Source organism: Pecten maximus, chromosome 12 (assembly GCF_902652985.1).
Source record: "Pecten maximus chromosome 12, xPecMax1.1, whole genome shotgun sequence".
Lineage (NCBI taxonomy): Eukaryota > Metazoa > Mollusca > Bivalvia > Pectinida > Pectinidae > Pecten > Pecten maximus.
Window position 1 is genome coordinate 20451324 of NC_047026.1, and position 15755 is coordinate 20467078.

Below are 15755 nucleotides of genomic sequence, written 5' to 3' on the forward strand. Positions count from 1 at the left end.
CAGGTGAAGAAATGTCAAAGATTTGCAATTTGACTTTGATCTTTCGAAAACTGAATTAATAATGTATTACTTAGAAACTCTAATTAGCCGATATATCTCAAAGAGTTCCAATAATACATACTTGCAAATGTTTTCCTCCAGTTTGTCCATGGACTGGTTGGCCATGATCTCATGACCAGCCTCAAGTCCGCAGTCAAGAGCACTGGTGGGGTCACATGTCCATAGTTCATCAGAACAAACTCCAGAGAAAACATGGGCTGCTTGCATGGCAGCGCCGAGACCATGAAGGGGTCCTTTCGAGGATTCAGAGCAATTATCTGCTGACTGGTATACCATTTGTAGCATAAGGTTCATCTGACCATTCCTGTAAAAAGATACATGCACCATTCATTTTGTTCATAGACATAGTTAACTGCTAATTGAAAGGAATTATCGGAGACCTGTATACATCACCAATGTATTTTATACTTTATACACAAAATAGTGTAATATTAAAATGGATCACATAAAACTTTTTATATTATTAATATAATCTCAAGAGACATATTGGTGATGAGTTTCATAGAATTTGCATGAAATGGAAACAAATGTAGGATTCTGTTTATCACCTAACACTATGCTTGCAAACATTCCTGATAGCAACATACTTTTCAGACTGGTATGAAAACTAAAATGGCAATATTTTAACTCCCTGCCCTCTTCTTTGGTGACATCACAATACATGTGACATCGATGACATCATTAACTGGGAATCTACAGCTCTCACTAAGTGTTATTACCTCTCACTAAGTGTTATTATAGCAGAGCACATGATAAATTAAATTCAAATCGCTGCCTCTGCTAGGGATCGAACCCGGGACCTCTGGCTTACTAGTCTTGCGCTCAACCGATCGAGCTAAAGAAAAGATCTCTCTACCGAGCAGTATATTGAGGCTAGTATTTACCAGGGTCACATTATTACACATGTGTAATGGGTGTATAAATGACACTGATAACAGGGAAGGTACATGATACAATTATTCAATTACTAACAAAATTTTAGAATGATATTGATAGAATGGTAACTCTCATTATGAAAACAGATACTATAAATTGTTGTATTTACTGTAGCGTGACTTAGTGTATTATGTAAAGCCATTTCTCAATCATTCATACATACGGGTTACAGAAGTCCTTCTTATCATCAGCTGACAGTATACTGCTGAACATTGCAATTACAGAGTATGAACTCAGGTACTTGGCAGCATTTTTCATGTCGCACGTTGGCCCGTCTGTAATACATATTTAACAGACATCAAACAACACTTGAAAACATCTTTCTCTGACAGAATTACAAAAACAAGTCTTTTGTAAACTACAAAGGTACAGGGGAGGCATGCTATCTGAATCATTAAGTCATACTATATGGCAATATCATTTATTGTGTCAAATGGAAACTTCATCCCAGCCATTTCCTTCGTTGAAAAAAACTTAACTACCAAGTGATTATAGTAGCCCTTAACGGTAGGTTTTGTATTTGTATTTTGTACGGTAAAAAAATATAGCTTGCCTCTTGTTTTTTTTTTCCATATTCCACAAAACATTATTGTCCACTTCAACAATTATTGACTGACTTTTTCTGTTAATTTCTTTTGTCTATAACACTTCCCATCTTTTTGCTAGAACTGTGTATATGCCACATAAACCATATTTTTTATTATTTTCTTTAATTGACGATAGAATTTAAACTAAATTTAATTATTAATATTTTGTAGTGGACCCCTCTTCGTTTATGTGTCTATGCCCTGGGTCATGAATTTAGAGCTAAACAAGAAGTGTTTAAACGTCAGTTTAATTATCCATATATAAGAAACAGAAAAAAAATCAAGGTTTCAATTAACATGGTTGCACATTACTAACCTTTCTGCATATCATCCATATTTCTTTCTGGCATGTACTGATACATGGCTCCCATCCGGCTTCTATCCATATTGCTCATCTGATCTTCCGGCCAACAGGTCTCTTTAACAATTTCCCAAGTCATATTGAAAGAAGTTCCAAAGAAGGCAAAGGTGGACAATGCTTCTTCTTCCGGCCTATCACCAATAAGGCATCCAGCCAAATTACCATATGCTGAGCATATAGCTTGGTGGGCATCAGTGGTATTCATCAATGCTGCAGCCATCTCCCCGTTGTAGTTGTCGATACATACAAAGACAGGTGAGGCAAGAGTCTTCTCGTAATCATACATGGAAGTGAGAGCGGGGACATCTATACAAGCCAACTGGGACTCAGTCAGCAGAGCAGTGAATGCTGAATGCAGAACTGCTAGATGCATTGTGCTACATCCTTTGATCATGTCGGAAAGACAGGATTTAAATCTGTCAAGTTCACTGTAACATAAACATCATATACTATAATACAGTTATTATCACAATATGATCACTGTAACATAAACATTTATAAATGTCATTACAACAGTAATTTAGTATTCATTCACATTGATTATTGTTACGTAAACATACTATTAAACCAATCATAAGTTACCTGCACGATGAAAAGGTTGCAGGGATCAATGGTCCGCATGTGAGGCTCACATCTGCCAACGTACACTTTTCTGGCTGTGAACAAGTATTGGAGGCGACCACTTGACTGTACTGGTATACCATACTTTCGCTGTAACAGATGTCAACATCCTCCGCCAGGATAATGTTTAAGTAGGTATATGCGTCGTGCATTTCTATAGCACTGCAGCTGGAGGTGTACCGATAAAAGCAGTTCATCATGTCTGGAAGTTTCCTGCAAAATTATAGCATTTGAATCTAATAAAAAATTCTGTTTTATCATTTGATTATTAACTTAAGTTAAGCATGATTTAATACTCAAAGGCAATTTATAAGATAATCAAAATTAAATGAATGAAAAGTTAATGAATTCAAAATCTGTTAGCCAATATTCTTTTAAAATACTGAAATTAAAAATCATACATATGTATCTACTGTTAGCATAAAATGACACATTGAGTATAGACTTTTGTTGTTTTCATGGTTGCTATGGAATCACCAATATAATACAACAAATATTGTATGTTTTACCAATATATTATTGTGGTATGGTCAAACCACAAAAGTTTGAATCCACAAAATAATTTAAAAGATTCAAACCACAAAAGACAGACAGTGAGTACACATTTATCTATTTGTGTTGTTTTTTCTTTCTTTTTTCATTACATAATTATTCCCTTTTATCTTTTTTTATATTGGCGATTGTATTTTAAGCTGGAAGCTGAAAAAAGAGTTTTACAGCATGACCAACATTTTAAAATATTCAGAAAATGATAATTTTAAAATCTCTGCAATATTGCAACTTACAGCATTACAAGTGCTTACTGACACTGGGACCAATACGTATGTCCCCCAAACAACCCCCACAGTCATAAATATAGTACTTGTGTTTGCAATGTCATACTACACCTTTATACAAAATTTCATCAAAATCAGGTAATATTTAAATTTTGACCATTCAGAGGCCTTGGTTCAGATGACTGATCGAATGAAAACAATACTCTTGCACACCGCAGGTCATACATGAACACTCGTGTAAAGTTTTGTTTATTTCCGCCCTACAGTTTTGGAGAAAAGCATCGGAAACGAGCTCCCTGACAGAAGAAAGTGGAAGAAATAAGAAACGGAGCAAAAACAGTATTTGGGGGACATGATTATGCTTACAACTTAATTTTTCTGGAAGAAATAACTTGCCTGCATTTGTCCAGGGGTGTATTGCCAGTGATTAGACTAGCACAGTAGTCTTTAGCCATGGTTACATTACAAATCTGCACTTGTCCAGTTAGGATATCCGTGTTGTCATAGCACTGCATGGCAGTGGTGAGATAGGGACAGCTCTCCGACACTGTCGACTTGATGTGTTCAAAGGCGAGGAATGGAACTAATGACTCGCTATCATCACAGTTCCGAAGGCCATACGACATACATATGGAAGCTTGTTCAACAGCCCTGTAAACATAGGTTTATTTAACAAAATTAATTCGATAAAATCATTAAATCAATTCTACAAAGTAAATTTCAAATGTCATGTCCCATTCAGAAGAACCAATAAAGAGTCAAGGACTGAGAATACCATGAAATCTTGTTTGATTTAGAAGGAGAATGATTTAATCGGCTAAAAAACTAAAATAAGGATTTCCAAATTCTATCTTTCAGTTAATTACAGTTTCACTTACAAGCACATCTTTTTACGTTCTGCTCCGATAGATGACAGATAAGGCATGACATCCTTCAGGCATCTGTTGACAAGATCAGCATTACATGTGGTTGGTGGTGTGGACTCAATGAAAGGCTCCTCACATACTGCCTTTGTCTCGCTATGAAGGAAGTTGAGGGCTTTAGCGTACATATCCTGGTATTCCATGGGGCATTTACTAACCTCAGGTTTCAAAATCCCGTACATTGTTTGCAGGTTACTGAAAAACAGAAAATACCAACATACAAGCGAAACTGTAATTCTAACTCAAAATTGATGAAATGAGGGCAAAATATAAGCACAGTATAGATTTGTATGGAGACACTTGAAACAAATCTGTCCTCATTCTAATGCAACTGTAATTTATTAGAGTTTTATTAGAGGATGGTGAAAAAGGTTGAGAATTACATGAGCAGACACTTTAATTTGACTCAAACTTCACAATCTACCAGTGTGTTTAATCATAACCAAACCAATTATCACCTACAACTTATTATACTGTCATCTATTATCAAATTAGTAACGAATATTTAAAACAAAAATTCTGTATCATAATTATACATTTATCAAAATTAAATTTAATTGTAAACCTTGCAAATATATGGTGAAAAAGTAAAGCATACTAAAACAAATTGTTATAACCAAACTTTGACTAATTGAGACTAATTGAAATTCAAACACTTATCTCTGACCTGGTGTTCAAATTTAAATATAAATTTTTCTGACCTGCACATGGCTGGATACTGAGAGTACGGGAAAAATGCTCCTGATAGGACCTGCATGTAGGCGAATGTAATGTGATGTGAAATCATCCATACATTACAACTAGAAGTCACTGTAACAAAAACAAAAATTACAAAAATTAAAACAACAATGTAATGTTACGTGCCCGAGAACAGCCGTATATATATTACAAATAGAGGTCACTGAACCAAAAAAAATCACAAAAAGTAAAGCAACAATGTAATGTTACGTGCCCGAGAACAGTCGTATATATATATTACAACTAGAGGTCACTGAACCAAAAAAAATCACAAAAAGTAAAGCAAAAATGTAAAAATGTTCATATGTGTGATCACCCAAATATTTATTTCCAAGGAAATTTGATTAAAATTCCTTGGATTTGGACTAAAAACCAACATGAAGCCATAGCCCATTGTAAACTTGTCCCACCATCTATGCCTGTCAACCTACCATTCACTGTTTCCCGGAACTGCCACACAACACCATTCACCAAGTTCATCATGACCTCCTTGGGCAAATCTTCCAGACCATTTATTGACATGTTCTTGGACGTCATGTTAGCCATTATTTCAATAATGGTTGTGATGAGATCACTCTCCATCTTTGTCAAGTTAGCATATTGGAAAATTGTGCTATTTCGTCTGAGGGCAATAAAAGCGGCTGTTGCATTATTGTAAGACCCAGTTGCATTCAAGACCATCTTTACTCTGTCCATCACATTATGGATATCGATACCAAGAAGCATCACATCATCCAAGTAGTAAGCACAGTCTCTCTCAGTTTCCATAGCTATCTTGGCTTCCAAGCTCATTACATACATCTTAGAGACTGGCGTAAGCTCCAGTTTCTTCAGACATTCACGGAATACAACCTTGCCCTCACAGGCTAGGGTGTGAGAAACCTGAGGGTACATTAGAAGCCTCTGGATCGCCATAGAATATTCATTGATACAGCGAGCCACACCTTCGGTTTCGTCAGTGCTGTAAATTCTGTAATAAGATTTTAAAATATCAGCAAATTTGACAAGAAGGTGCTGTTCTAGAGAACTCTGCAGACAGTCTATATAAATTGTTCTTGTTACAATTTAAAGTAATTTGTACAGAATTCTACTCTTCATATGGCTATGTTACTACAAGAATTATTCAAACAAAACACAATAGTTGCACCAGCTTGATTACTTCTTATACCTTACGCATATATACTATGTACATTATTTACAGTTCAAAGTACCAACAAAACCCGAGTGCGCCTGTACATAGTCCTGAGGCTGAAAAATTACCAAAATACAAGAGATCCCAGAGGGATCTTGGCACCAACCCTTGAATGATCTTTATAGGTTCCATGTCAGATTGATCTTTTCTCTATTTTTCCCTTCCTCTTACTAATCTGTGTAAACTGAGAAACATCCCTCTAGTACTTTTCAAACAAGGGGAACTTATATATGAAATTTGAGATTAAGCGATAATGGCTGTCTGTCGACAATGTATTCAGATTGGTCCAAAAATGCAATACGATGGACCAAGAGGAACCTACATATGAAATTTGAGAAAGATCCCTTAGGTACTTTCTGAGAAATAGTGATAATAAACTTCAATTGTCAAAATCCACGATGGTTGCCTATCGGCCATGCTGTTTTCCGACTGGTCCCAAAATGAAATATGCATAACTGCGGACAAAGGGCAACCTACATATGAAATTTCAGAGAGATCACTTCAGTACTTTCTGAGAAATAGCAATAACAAACTTCAATTGTCAAAATCCAAGATGGCTGCCTGTCAGCCATGTTGTTTCTGATCAGTCCCAAAATGCAAAATGCCAACTAGGGACTAAGGGAAACCTTCATATGGAATTTAAGAAAGATCCCTTCATTACTTTCTCAAAAATCGCGATAACAAGAATTGTTTATGGATTGGACGACGGACACAAGGCGATTTGAATAGCCAATATGGTGGGCTAAAAACAACAAAAACAAACACAGAAAAAGGAGAAAAAAAAATAAGAGCAAATCATACAAAATTTTATGATATCAAAATAATCTTAATTTAGTAATAAATTCGTTTTTATTAAAAAATATTCAAATAAGAATGTATGTTTATTGATATTTTGTTTGTGTTACCACATGTACTTACGGCTTCTTATCCATTCCAGTAACATGCATAGCCAGATTCATGCTTGCCTTCATCATGGCCCTCAGGTTATTATTCTGAGCTGAAGTACTGTTCCTATCCTCCATCTTGTCCATTCTCTCCATCAATGCCATCAGCATATCCGTGATATTGCCAGTCATTGTGATCCTGTCCTTCAGTGAAAGTACCATATTCACAAGCTCAGTGATGGGTGCATTCTCATTACCCCACATTACACCCGAACTCTTTGCCATCAGTTTATGTACCAAGGTTTCCATAGTAATGGCCTGGTCCACATTCAAAATACCCTGTGAAATGTCCTTTGCCATGCTGTGGTTTCCACAGAGGATCATAGCTTGGGCCATGTAGTTTACGATGACATATGATACAGGAGTACCCTGGACAGCCTTGCAGTATTGTGTATATTTTCGCAGACATCCCATGGTGTCCTGGAGCATGGTCTCATTCATGCTACAACAAAAAATAACCCCTTTTACAGCAACAAACTACATATCCTAGTAAGGGTTAGCTTTAAGTCCACACTACCATATTAAAATTCATTAATTCAGCATAATATAGAGGTCAACAAATGTCAAAGGTTAAATTGTTTTACAATAATGAGGTCAACAAAAGCTCAGATGACAAATTGTTTTAAAATTCCAAGATCATTAAAGGTAAGAGATTAAATAGTTTAAATACTCTGATTAATCTAGTCAGTTCAAAATGGATTCAGGTAACCTCGATGTCAAAGGTTGAATTGTCTTCCAACGCCCAGAAAACCAAAAGTCAGATAATACTCTTTGGGTAAAACTGCCACCTTTCTACCAGGATTTTGAACACTTAAAAATGTAAATCTGATATATTATGTTTATATCACGAATTCTGATCAAATTCTATTTCACTACGGACACTTACTGGCACAGCAAGTAGGGGATTTTCGTAAATTGCCGTTGGATTCAGGCAGGTTTCAATTCCTTCATAGATCCTACAATTATATTCGGACAATGGAGTTTCATCACACATAGCAAATTCCATGTTGATTGATGGACAGTAGGGTATGGCCGTGGCAAAGCGTTCACCGACTACACGATGGACATACTGCATCTGGGAGGCATCACAGCTTGATGAATAGTTTCCAACACATTCCAGCACATTCTCTAAGCGTCTGAAAAACGACAAATTATCTTATTCAACAACCTTGAACAAAAATTTATTCTACCATACATATCAAAACAATTGTTCCTAGTAACAGTCAAATTATAAAGCCTTTAACTAATTATCTCTTGACTTGAAAATATAGATATACAAAATAAATCAATTCTGTGAAAAAGTCAAAAGATTGAAGATCATAAATATTCTGATAATAAAGCAAAACAAAAAAAAAACAAAGAAAATTCTGGTTTTAGTTTGTGAGATAAAACCTTGAAAAAGATAGGTGGAGTTATGGATAACCATTAATTTAAACCGACTAGCTAATAAAATGAATCCTAAAAATCAAACTATTTAAAAAAGCTTTTTAAATGAATCCTAAAAATCAAACTATTTAAAATTGGCTGAATTTATTTTTCCTCTTAGAAGCCTAGGAGTATTGTTGAAAACACCAACCTGCAAAGGTAGTCCATGTCTTTCCATTCTTCTGGATCGCCGACCATTTCTACCATCTTCATCAAAGTGTCAGCTTCATACAGACATGTCCCAACAGCATGCTCTACATCACACATGGGTGGCAATTTTGCACGCTCTTCTTCGCACATTCGTGGATTACGAGGATCCAATCCTGGACAGAAGTCTGGACCGACGATAGAGCTGATCATATCCAACTGATTATAGGCCATTACTATCTCATATTCTGTACACTGGTGCCAAGTAGTGGCAAGCATGACCATACCAATAGTGTCATTCATAGTGCTGTAACAGACATAGGGTTTTTTTTTTATCATTTTTTATAATTTGAACATAATTTTTGAAATATAACATCACATAATACTAGCACAATATATATAAAATCTCTGATTTTACTTTCCTTCCCCCCCTCCCCCCCCCCCCCCCCCCCCCCCCCCCCCCCCGAATTCAGAGATGCCAAGGGATCAGGCCCCTGGATTTACCACTCTTTCAGCACAAAACCTCTCACATAAAAATCCCCCTTACTTCTTTAAATCATTCATCACATTTTCAGTTTTCAACAATGGACTAGACCTCAATCTTTCAATGACAAATAAAGAAATATGATCATTTTCTTTTTCAAAAAGTATTTTTGCTTAAGTAATACATGTCCCCGTCCCCTGCTAAAAATGGTAACAGAAACCTTGACCTTGACCCCAAAACCCTGAAACTCGAACTTGATCTGTAGGTGCTCATACTGAATTCATGTGTAAAAGCGTTCCAGCTCCTAAAGAACTGATTCAGAAATAGCTGGTTTTGCCAAAATTTAACATAGGCATACATGGGAGAAAATATTTCCTGAATACTGAAAACTTTCATTCATGTGAATTACATACCAAAATTCGTAAAAACTGAGTGAGCAAACAGACAGACGGACAGGGAGGAACCCATCGTCCCCCAGGTTTCACTGATAAGGGACTAATAAATAAACAGTTCAGTAGAATTATTGTATTTGATTTATTGAGGTCACCTATGAATATTTCTTATCTACAATGTGGTGGAATGACATTTTATACAAAGTCTGCTCAATTGTAATGAAGATCAATAAAAAAAATAAAAATAAATTAAAAACTATAATGACACTGTGTGCCATGCCTTGTCGAGTCAATCAGAAAGATATAAAGTACAGGCCATACATCATATTAGGATGTAAAATGTCTACTTACTTGCAGATTGTTTTTCGGCTGGCTCCTGGAGTTTTTACAAGGTCAGCAAGTTCTAGAATGGACGACATGCCACAGTTGTTTACAAAAGCTGGTTGAGAGCATTGTCCATCAAGCATTGTAGCCTTGACCTTTCGAGCCATGCGGCTCAACTCTCGGTGCTCTTCCATAACACAGGAAGAAGTGTAGTACTCCATACAGTAGAAGGTCTTGTACATCTCTCTGAGGACATAGTATAAATAGCAATGTTATAGCCAGTAAAGGATATTCTGAGAACTTATATTGTCTTTTTGTCATTTTGAGGAAGGGTCTTATGTAGTAGTTAGTGACTACCCCACTAACAACATACGAGAGGCCTGCTCTAACCAATTGAGCTATCGCAGCCCCCTTTTGGAATCAATCAGAAAATGCCTGTAAGACATGAATGCCTCTGCTCCTAAGCCAACTGATTGGTGTTATGATACTATGGTGTAAACATGAACCAAATCTGTGGAGAGGTTTTCAGGTATGACAATGATTTGGAACAGGACAAGACACATTGTGTTCCATTCAAATGGTGTCAAATAGGACTTGGACCCTTTATCCTTGACCAATGACCACAAGAATATTTATCACTGACTAATGACCACCAGAATGTTTATCCTTGACCAATGACCACCAGAATGTTTATCCTTGACCAATAACCACAAGAATGTTTATCACCGACCAATAACCACCAGAATGTTTATCACCGACCAATGACCACCAGAATGTTTATCCTTGACCAATGACCACCAGAATGTTCATCCTTGACCAATGACCACTAGAATGTTTATCCTTGACCAATGACCACCAGAATGTTTATCCTTGACCAATGACCACCAGAATGTTTATCCTTGACCAATGACCACTAGAATGTTTATCCTTGACCAATAACCTCCAGAATGGGATCAGGTGTAGAACATACTTGATGTTATGAAACCACAGTGTTAATATAAACCAAATATGTTGGGGTGTTTCTCAAGATATGACATTGATTCAGAAAGGAACAATCGGACAGACAGACAGGCAGACATGGATAGCACTACCATTATAAAACAAGTGCAATCAATGATTGCGAAAGCTCACCGGCGGCAGCAATCACACTATGCATTCATTTTTAATGTATGTATAAGCATGTCATTTTGAAATTGTATGTCACATAATATCGCTAGATCCTAGACCTCTAATGGATGTATAAACCATATAAGAAGGGTGTGGACTTACAAGCCACAGCATCACTCCTGGATCTCTAATGAATGTATAAACCAAATTAGAAGGGTGTGAGGTGTATACTTTTGGACTTACACAAACTTTCCAAAAACTGACCCCAAAATCTTTAAAGAGGGTTTTGGTGCCAAAAAAGTTAAGTCCACAAAATGGCAAAATGCGAAAAAATCACTATTTTTTTTTCTGCATGATTTTGCCATAACATCACTCCTAGACCTCTAATGAATGCATAAACCAAATTAGAAGGGCATGAGGTGTATACTTTTGGACTTACAAGCTTTCCAAAAACTTACCCCAAAAACTTTCAAGTTTTGGGGTGGGACGCCGGGGGGGACAGCATTAGCTCTCGGTTACTCGTAACCGGTGAGCTAATGACATGGGAATAACAAGAGTTAACAGTGAATCTGGAAGTAATCATTGATTATGATGATTAAGCTAACACCTCAGCAGTACATTTAGGAGATTACCTGTTAATACAATTTTTGTTTTTACCTGAAGTCGACTTCTTGACCCTGAAGCAAGGTAGGTAACAGCTCATACATACATCCAACAGCTTTAAATGGCTGGCACATTTCATTTTCCATTTCTGGAATTCAAATATAATCATAAAATTTAAATTATCCTCTCGTAACAAGAATTAAAGTTTCTTGTCAATGTGACCATCATATACAAGACATTTGTCACCCTGCTCCTTTCATCATTTTTGCAAGAATATCAATTTTAAAATTACAGTTAAAACTTAAATTGGTTCAATAACAAGTCTGTCCAAATTTTCATGCAAACTTTTACACAAGGGGAGGGGGCTTATTTGAGGATAAAACAAATAGGTACTGTACTCCACTTTTACACTAGAGGATTGAGAGGGTTTATTTGAGGACAAACACAGTACCTCACAGCATCCAAACATTGGATATTATGTCTATCATAAATCTACAAGTAAGATTTTAACTAGTATTCATGGTGGACTCTCTTAGGGTTTATTCCCACCTTACTTAAGAGTCCTAGCACTGAACGACTCTGTTGTACCAGGAGCGTTTATAGTTACCTTTCCAGGCTCCGTACTTAGGGTGGTTACAACCACGTCCCATACAGCTGCTGTACATCTCCTTGTCTTTATTCCAGTCTTCCATAGTCGGGGCAGCACATCCCTTCTTTATCATGCCATCATTAACGTGTGTAAAGCATACCTATAACACAAACACAGTTATATAATATCATAACAGGGTAACACTATACTCAATTCTTCACAGGTACCCCTATAATTAAACAAGTGCAATCAATGATTGCGAAAGCTCACCGGCGGCAGCAATCACATTATGCATTCATTTTTTATATATGTATAAATATGTCATTTTTAAATTGTATGTCACATAATATCGCTCCTAGACCTCTTATGGATGTATAAACCAAATAAGAAGGGTGTGGACTTACAAGCTTTTCAAAACTATCACCCAAAATCTTTGAAGTGAGTTTTTGTGTCAAAAAAGTGAGTCCACTAAATGGTAAAATGCCAAAATGCTAATTTTTTCTGCATGATTTGCCACAGCATCACTCCTGGATCTCTAATGAATGTATAAACCAAATTAGAAGGGTGATAGGTGTATACTTTTGGACTCACCCCCAAAACTTTAAAGTGAGTTTTGGTGCCAAAAAAATTAAGTCCACAAAATGGTAAATGCAATAAAAATCACAATTTTTTTCTGCATGATTTTGCCATAACATCACTAATAGGCCTCTAATGAATGTATAAACGAAATTAGAAGGGCATGAGGTGTATACTTTTGGACTAACAAGCTTTCCAAAAACTTACCCCAAAAACTTTAAAGTTTTGGGGCGGGACACCGACGCGGACACCGGGGTGACAGCATTAGCTCTCGGTTACTCGTAACTGGTGAGCTAACAATTTTCATGACATTAAACAATATCCTCAATTACTGGAATAACAGATTGATCAGAATCCTCAGTTATTTTGATAGGATGCTCAATTATCAGACTGTGTTCTAAAAGGTTCTTCCATTATTATATGGTATAAAGATGGTCCCAGGTTTTAAGTATTGGGGATAACCACCTACCTCTCCTGCTTTACATGTTACCATTCCTTGTTGGTTACATGCTGCGTTGTCCTGGAAATTATCACAACTGTAGCATTTCAACTCTGTAAATATAATAACAAAAACTGTCATACATTGCTCTTTCAAAGATTTAGCATTTCATCTCTGTAAATAAACGAAAATTATCAGATAAATCTCTTTCAAAGATGTAGCATTTAAACTCTGTCATGCAAATTGCAATGTATTTCATATTATCATTTAAGACACTGTCTCCACAAAGAAAAGACTATCTGAAAATTCATCTATTATCTACCTTGAGAAAATGTTGAATATAAGAGGATTGAAAGTAATCAATCTACCTAAAACAAACAACCTAACTTGATAAAAATACCGGGTAATGTTATAAAATGTTGTAAGAGGGAAGACTTACGTTCGCAGAAGTGTCCAGTAATGCTATAGAGAGAGTTGAGTGTCTGGTTGACGATGCCGCGAACAGACTCCGGCAACAGCATGAGGGTGCTGGAGGTACACTGCCAGGCCCCAACCATGGACATACATAACTCATTCCTCCTGTACGTATGGACGTGCTGGGCCATCTCTAGCAGTTCCATCTTGTGTTCCATGGTCAGGTTGGAACTTTCCAGCATCGCAACATCATAAACTGACTTCAGAATATTCATCATCTCCCAATCGACAGCATTTTCCAGATCCTTGCCCAACCTCAAACCCAGACGCTCAAAGGCATCTTCATCTTGTTCTGCAAGTTCAAGGTCATTTCCCCTTAGTTCTGCCTTTTCCAAAGCCTTTGACATTTTTGCTTTGACAACCTTATGTGTTTCGACCTGCATAAAAGTATCGCTGTTACCATAGACAATGAGGTGGCTGATTATTCGACCAATCATATCTCTTAGCCTCCAGTCCATTCTCATGTTATCGCCTGGTCTGGTAGAGTTGTTCATGGTTGCATTTTGAGTTCGAGTGTCATTGGACCCTGGCATTGTCACATTGGGCTTAGTCATATCATTTTGTCCAGCGGTCATGTCTCCTCTATCCAATCTCTCCTTAATCATTCTGACAAGGTCGCCCATCTCCTGGTTGTTTGTTCCGTAGTCACCTCCAACAAAGTCTCCAGCAGCATTTCTCAATTCTCCAGCCATAGCTAATGTCATCATGTTCATGAAGTTTTCATCTACATCGACCATCTGTTCGTACATGAAGGCATATCTTACCATGTATTTTAACCCTGTAGCCAGATCTCCATTGACTTGTTGGTCTTCGCTACACATATCCCCTCTTCCAAGGATAAACTGGAGGGTCATTGATGCCTTAGCCATATCCTCTTCAGACCAACGGCTACTCATAACATCATCGGGCTTCGAACTGTTATCTTTGGAACCCATGTCATTCATGCTGTCATCATACATGTCCATCTTCATCCAATTTAGTGCATAACTGGTTTCGTAAGTCCTCTTTCCAAGTAAGACAATGGCAGCCATTTTCCACATAGCGCTGGTGGCGCAGGTCTGAACTGGCATCTTGTAACACAGCCTAACTAATGTAGATAAGGCGGGCTCCATCGTCTGATGTACCCGGTAAATTGTGCGGTCATCACAATGTAATTTATCCACACATTCAGCTGCTTCCCCAAGTTGTCTGGAATACATTAGGTTAAGAATATTGTTATAACTAAAACAGAAAAAGTCATATATGGTAGGTTCTATACCATCAAATGCCACCCAAAAGTTTAAAATGACAAAGACAAAACAAACTCTATCACAGATTATAAGTAGGACAAGCGATTGGCAGCCATGTAGTTGGGAACCTAGTAACTAAGTTAATGTTAAGTCTTAAAACTAACACAGTAGACAACAAACTAGCAAACAATATTGAAAAAATCATATATACTTCAAGCGATAAAAAAAAAGGGGAAAACAAATTCATTTCATCCTGCATTAACTGTAACTTAAATAGATGTGTGGATTATGTCTTTCCAGGAGCATTAACATACCTAGGTCCAAGGAGTTGAAGGGAGTAAGTACAGTAAAACCCCGCTATATCGCCACCCGTTATACCTCCAAACCCGCTTATCGCCATGAATTTATTCAGAACGGATTGGATCATTTCCCTCCATATAAATACACCCGTTATACCGCCAAACTCGTTTACCGCCATCTACCATCATGTTTCCTGGATGTTTTGTTGTACGATGCCTGACTGTCGACTTGACAGCTAATCGGCTGTACACACTCTGACCTCATGTACACATACGAAATCAATGACAGAGCTAGAGTACATTTTAAAGTTATTTTTTTCATTGTCATACGTACATCTGCTTTATGGGAATATGATTTGGATTTCAACGGCAAACCTCATATACCGCCAAACTCGTTATATAGCCAAAATGTCAGATAACAGAAGGTGGCGATATAACGGGGTTTCACTGTACATATATTCCAGTAGTACCATATCTATCCTGCAATAAGCCCAGGAGGCCTATACATTAACATAGACTCAAATCAAGG

At 37.0% G+C, this 15755-nt stretch overlaps 1 protein-coding gene across 1 annotated transcript in view; it reads right to left on the minus strand.

Annotated features, from left to right (window-relative positions):
- Positions 1-15755, minus strand: part of LOC117338914 — an 88673-nt gene that overhangs the window by 26623 nt on the left and 46295 nt on the right. The window contains exons 55-70 of the mRNA XM_033900277.1: positions 13664-14886; positions 13255-13337; positions 12228-12369; positions 11675-11768; positions 9938-10156; positions 8715-9017; positions 7987-8274; positions 7113-7580; positions 5434-5972; positions 4966-5074; positions 4220-4459; positions 3738-3992; positions 2527-2778; positions 1900-2372; positions 1160-1271; positions 122-364 (exon numbers count right to left, since the gene is read on the minus strand). Of these exons, the coding sequence (XP_033756168.1) occupies positions 122-364; positions 1160-1271; positions 1900-2372; positions 2527-2778; positions 3738-3992; positions 4220-4459; positions 4966-5074; positions 5434-5972; positions 7113-7580; positions 7987-8274; positions 8715-9017; positions 9938-10156; positions 11675-11768; positions 12228-12369; positions 13255-13337; positions 13664-14886 (5043 nt within the window). The remainder of the gene's footprint in view (positions 1-121; positions 365-1159; positions 1272-1899; positions 2373-2526; positions 2779-3737; positions 3993-4219; positions 4460-4965; positions 5075-5433; positions 5973-7112; positions 7581-7986; positions 8275-8714; positions 9018-9937; positions 10157-11674; positions 11769-12227; positions 12370-13254; positions 13338-13663; positions 14887-15755) is intronic.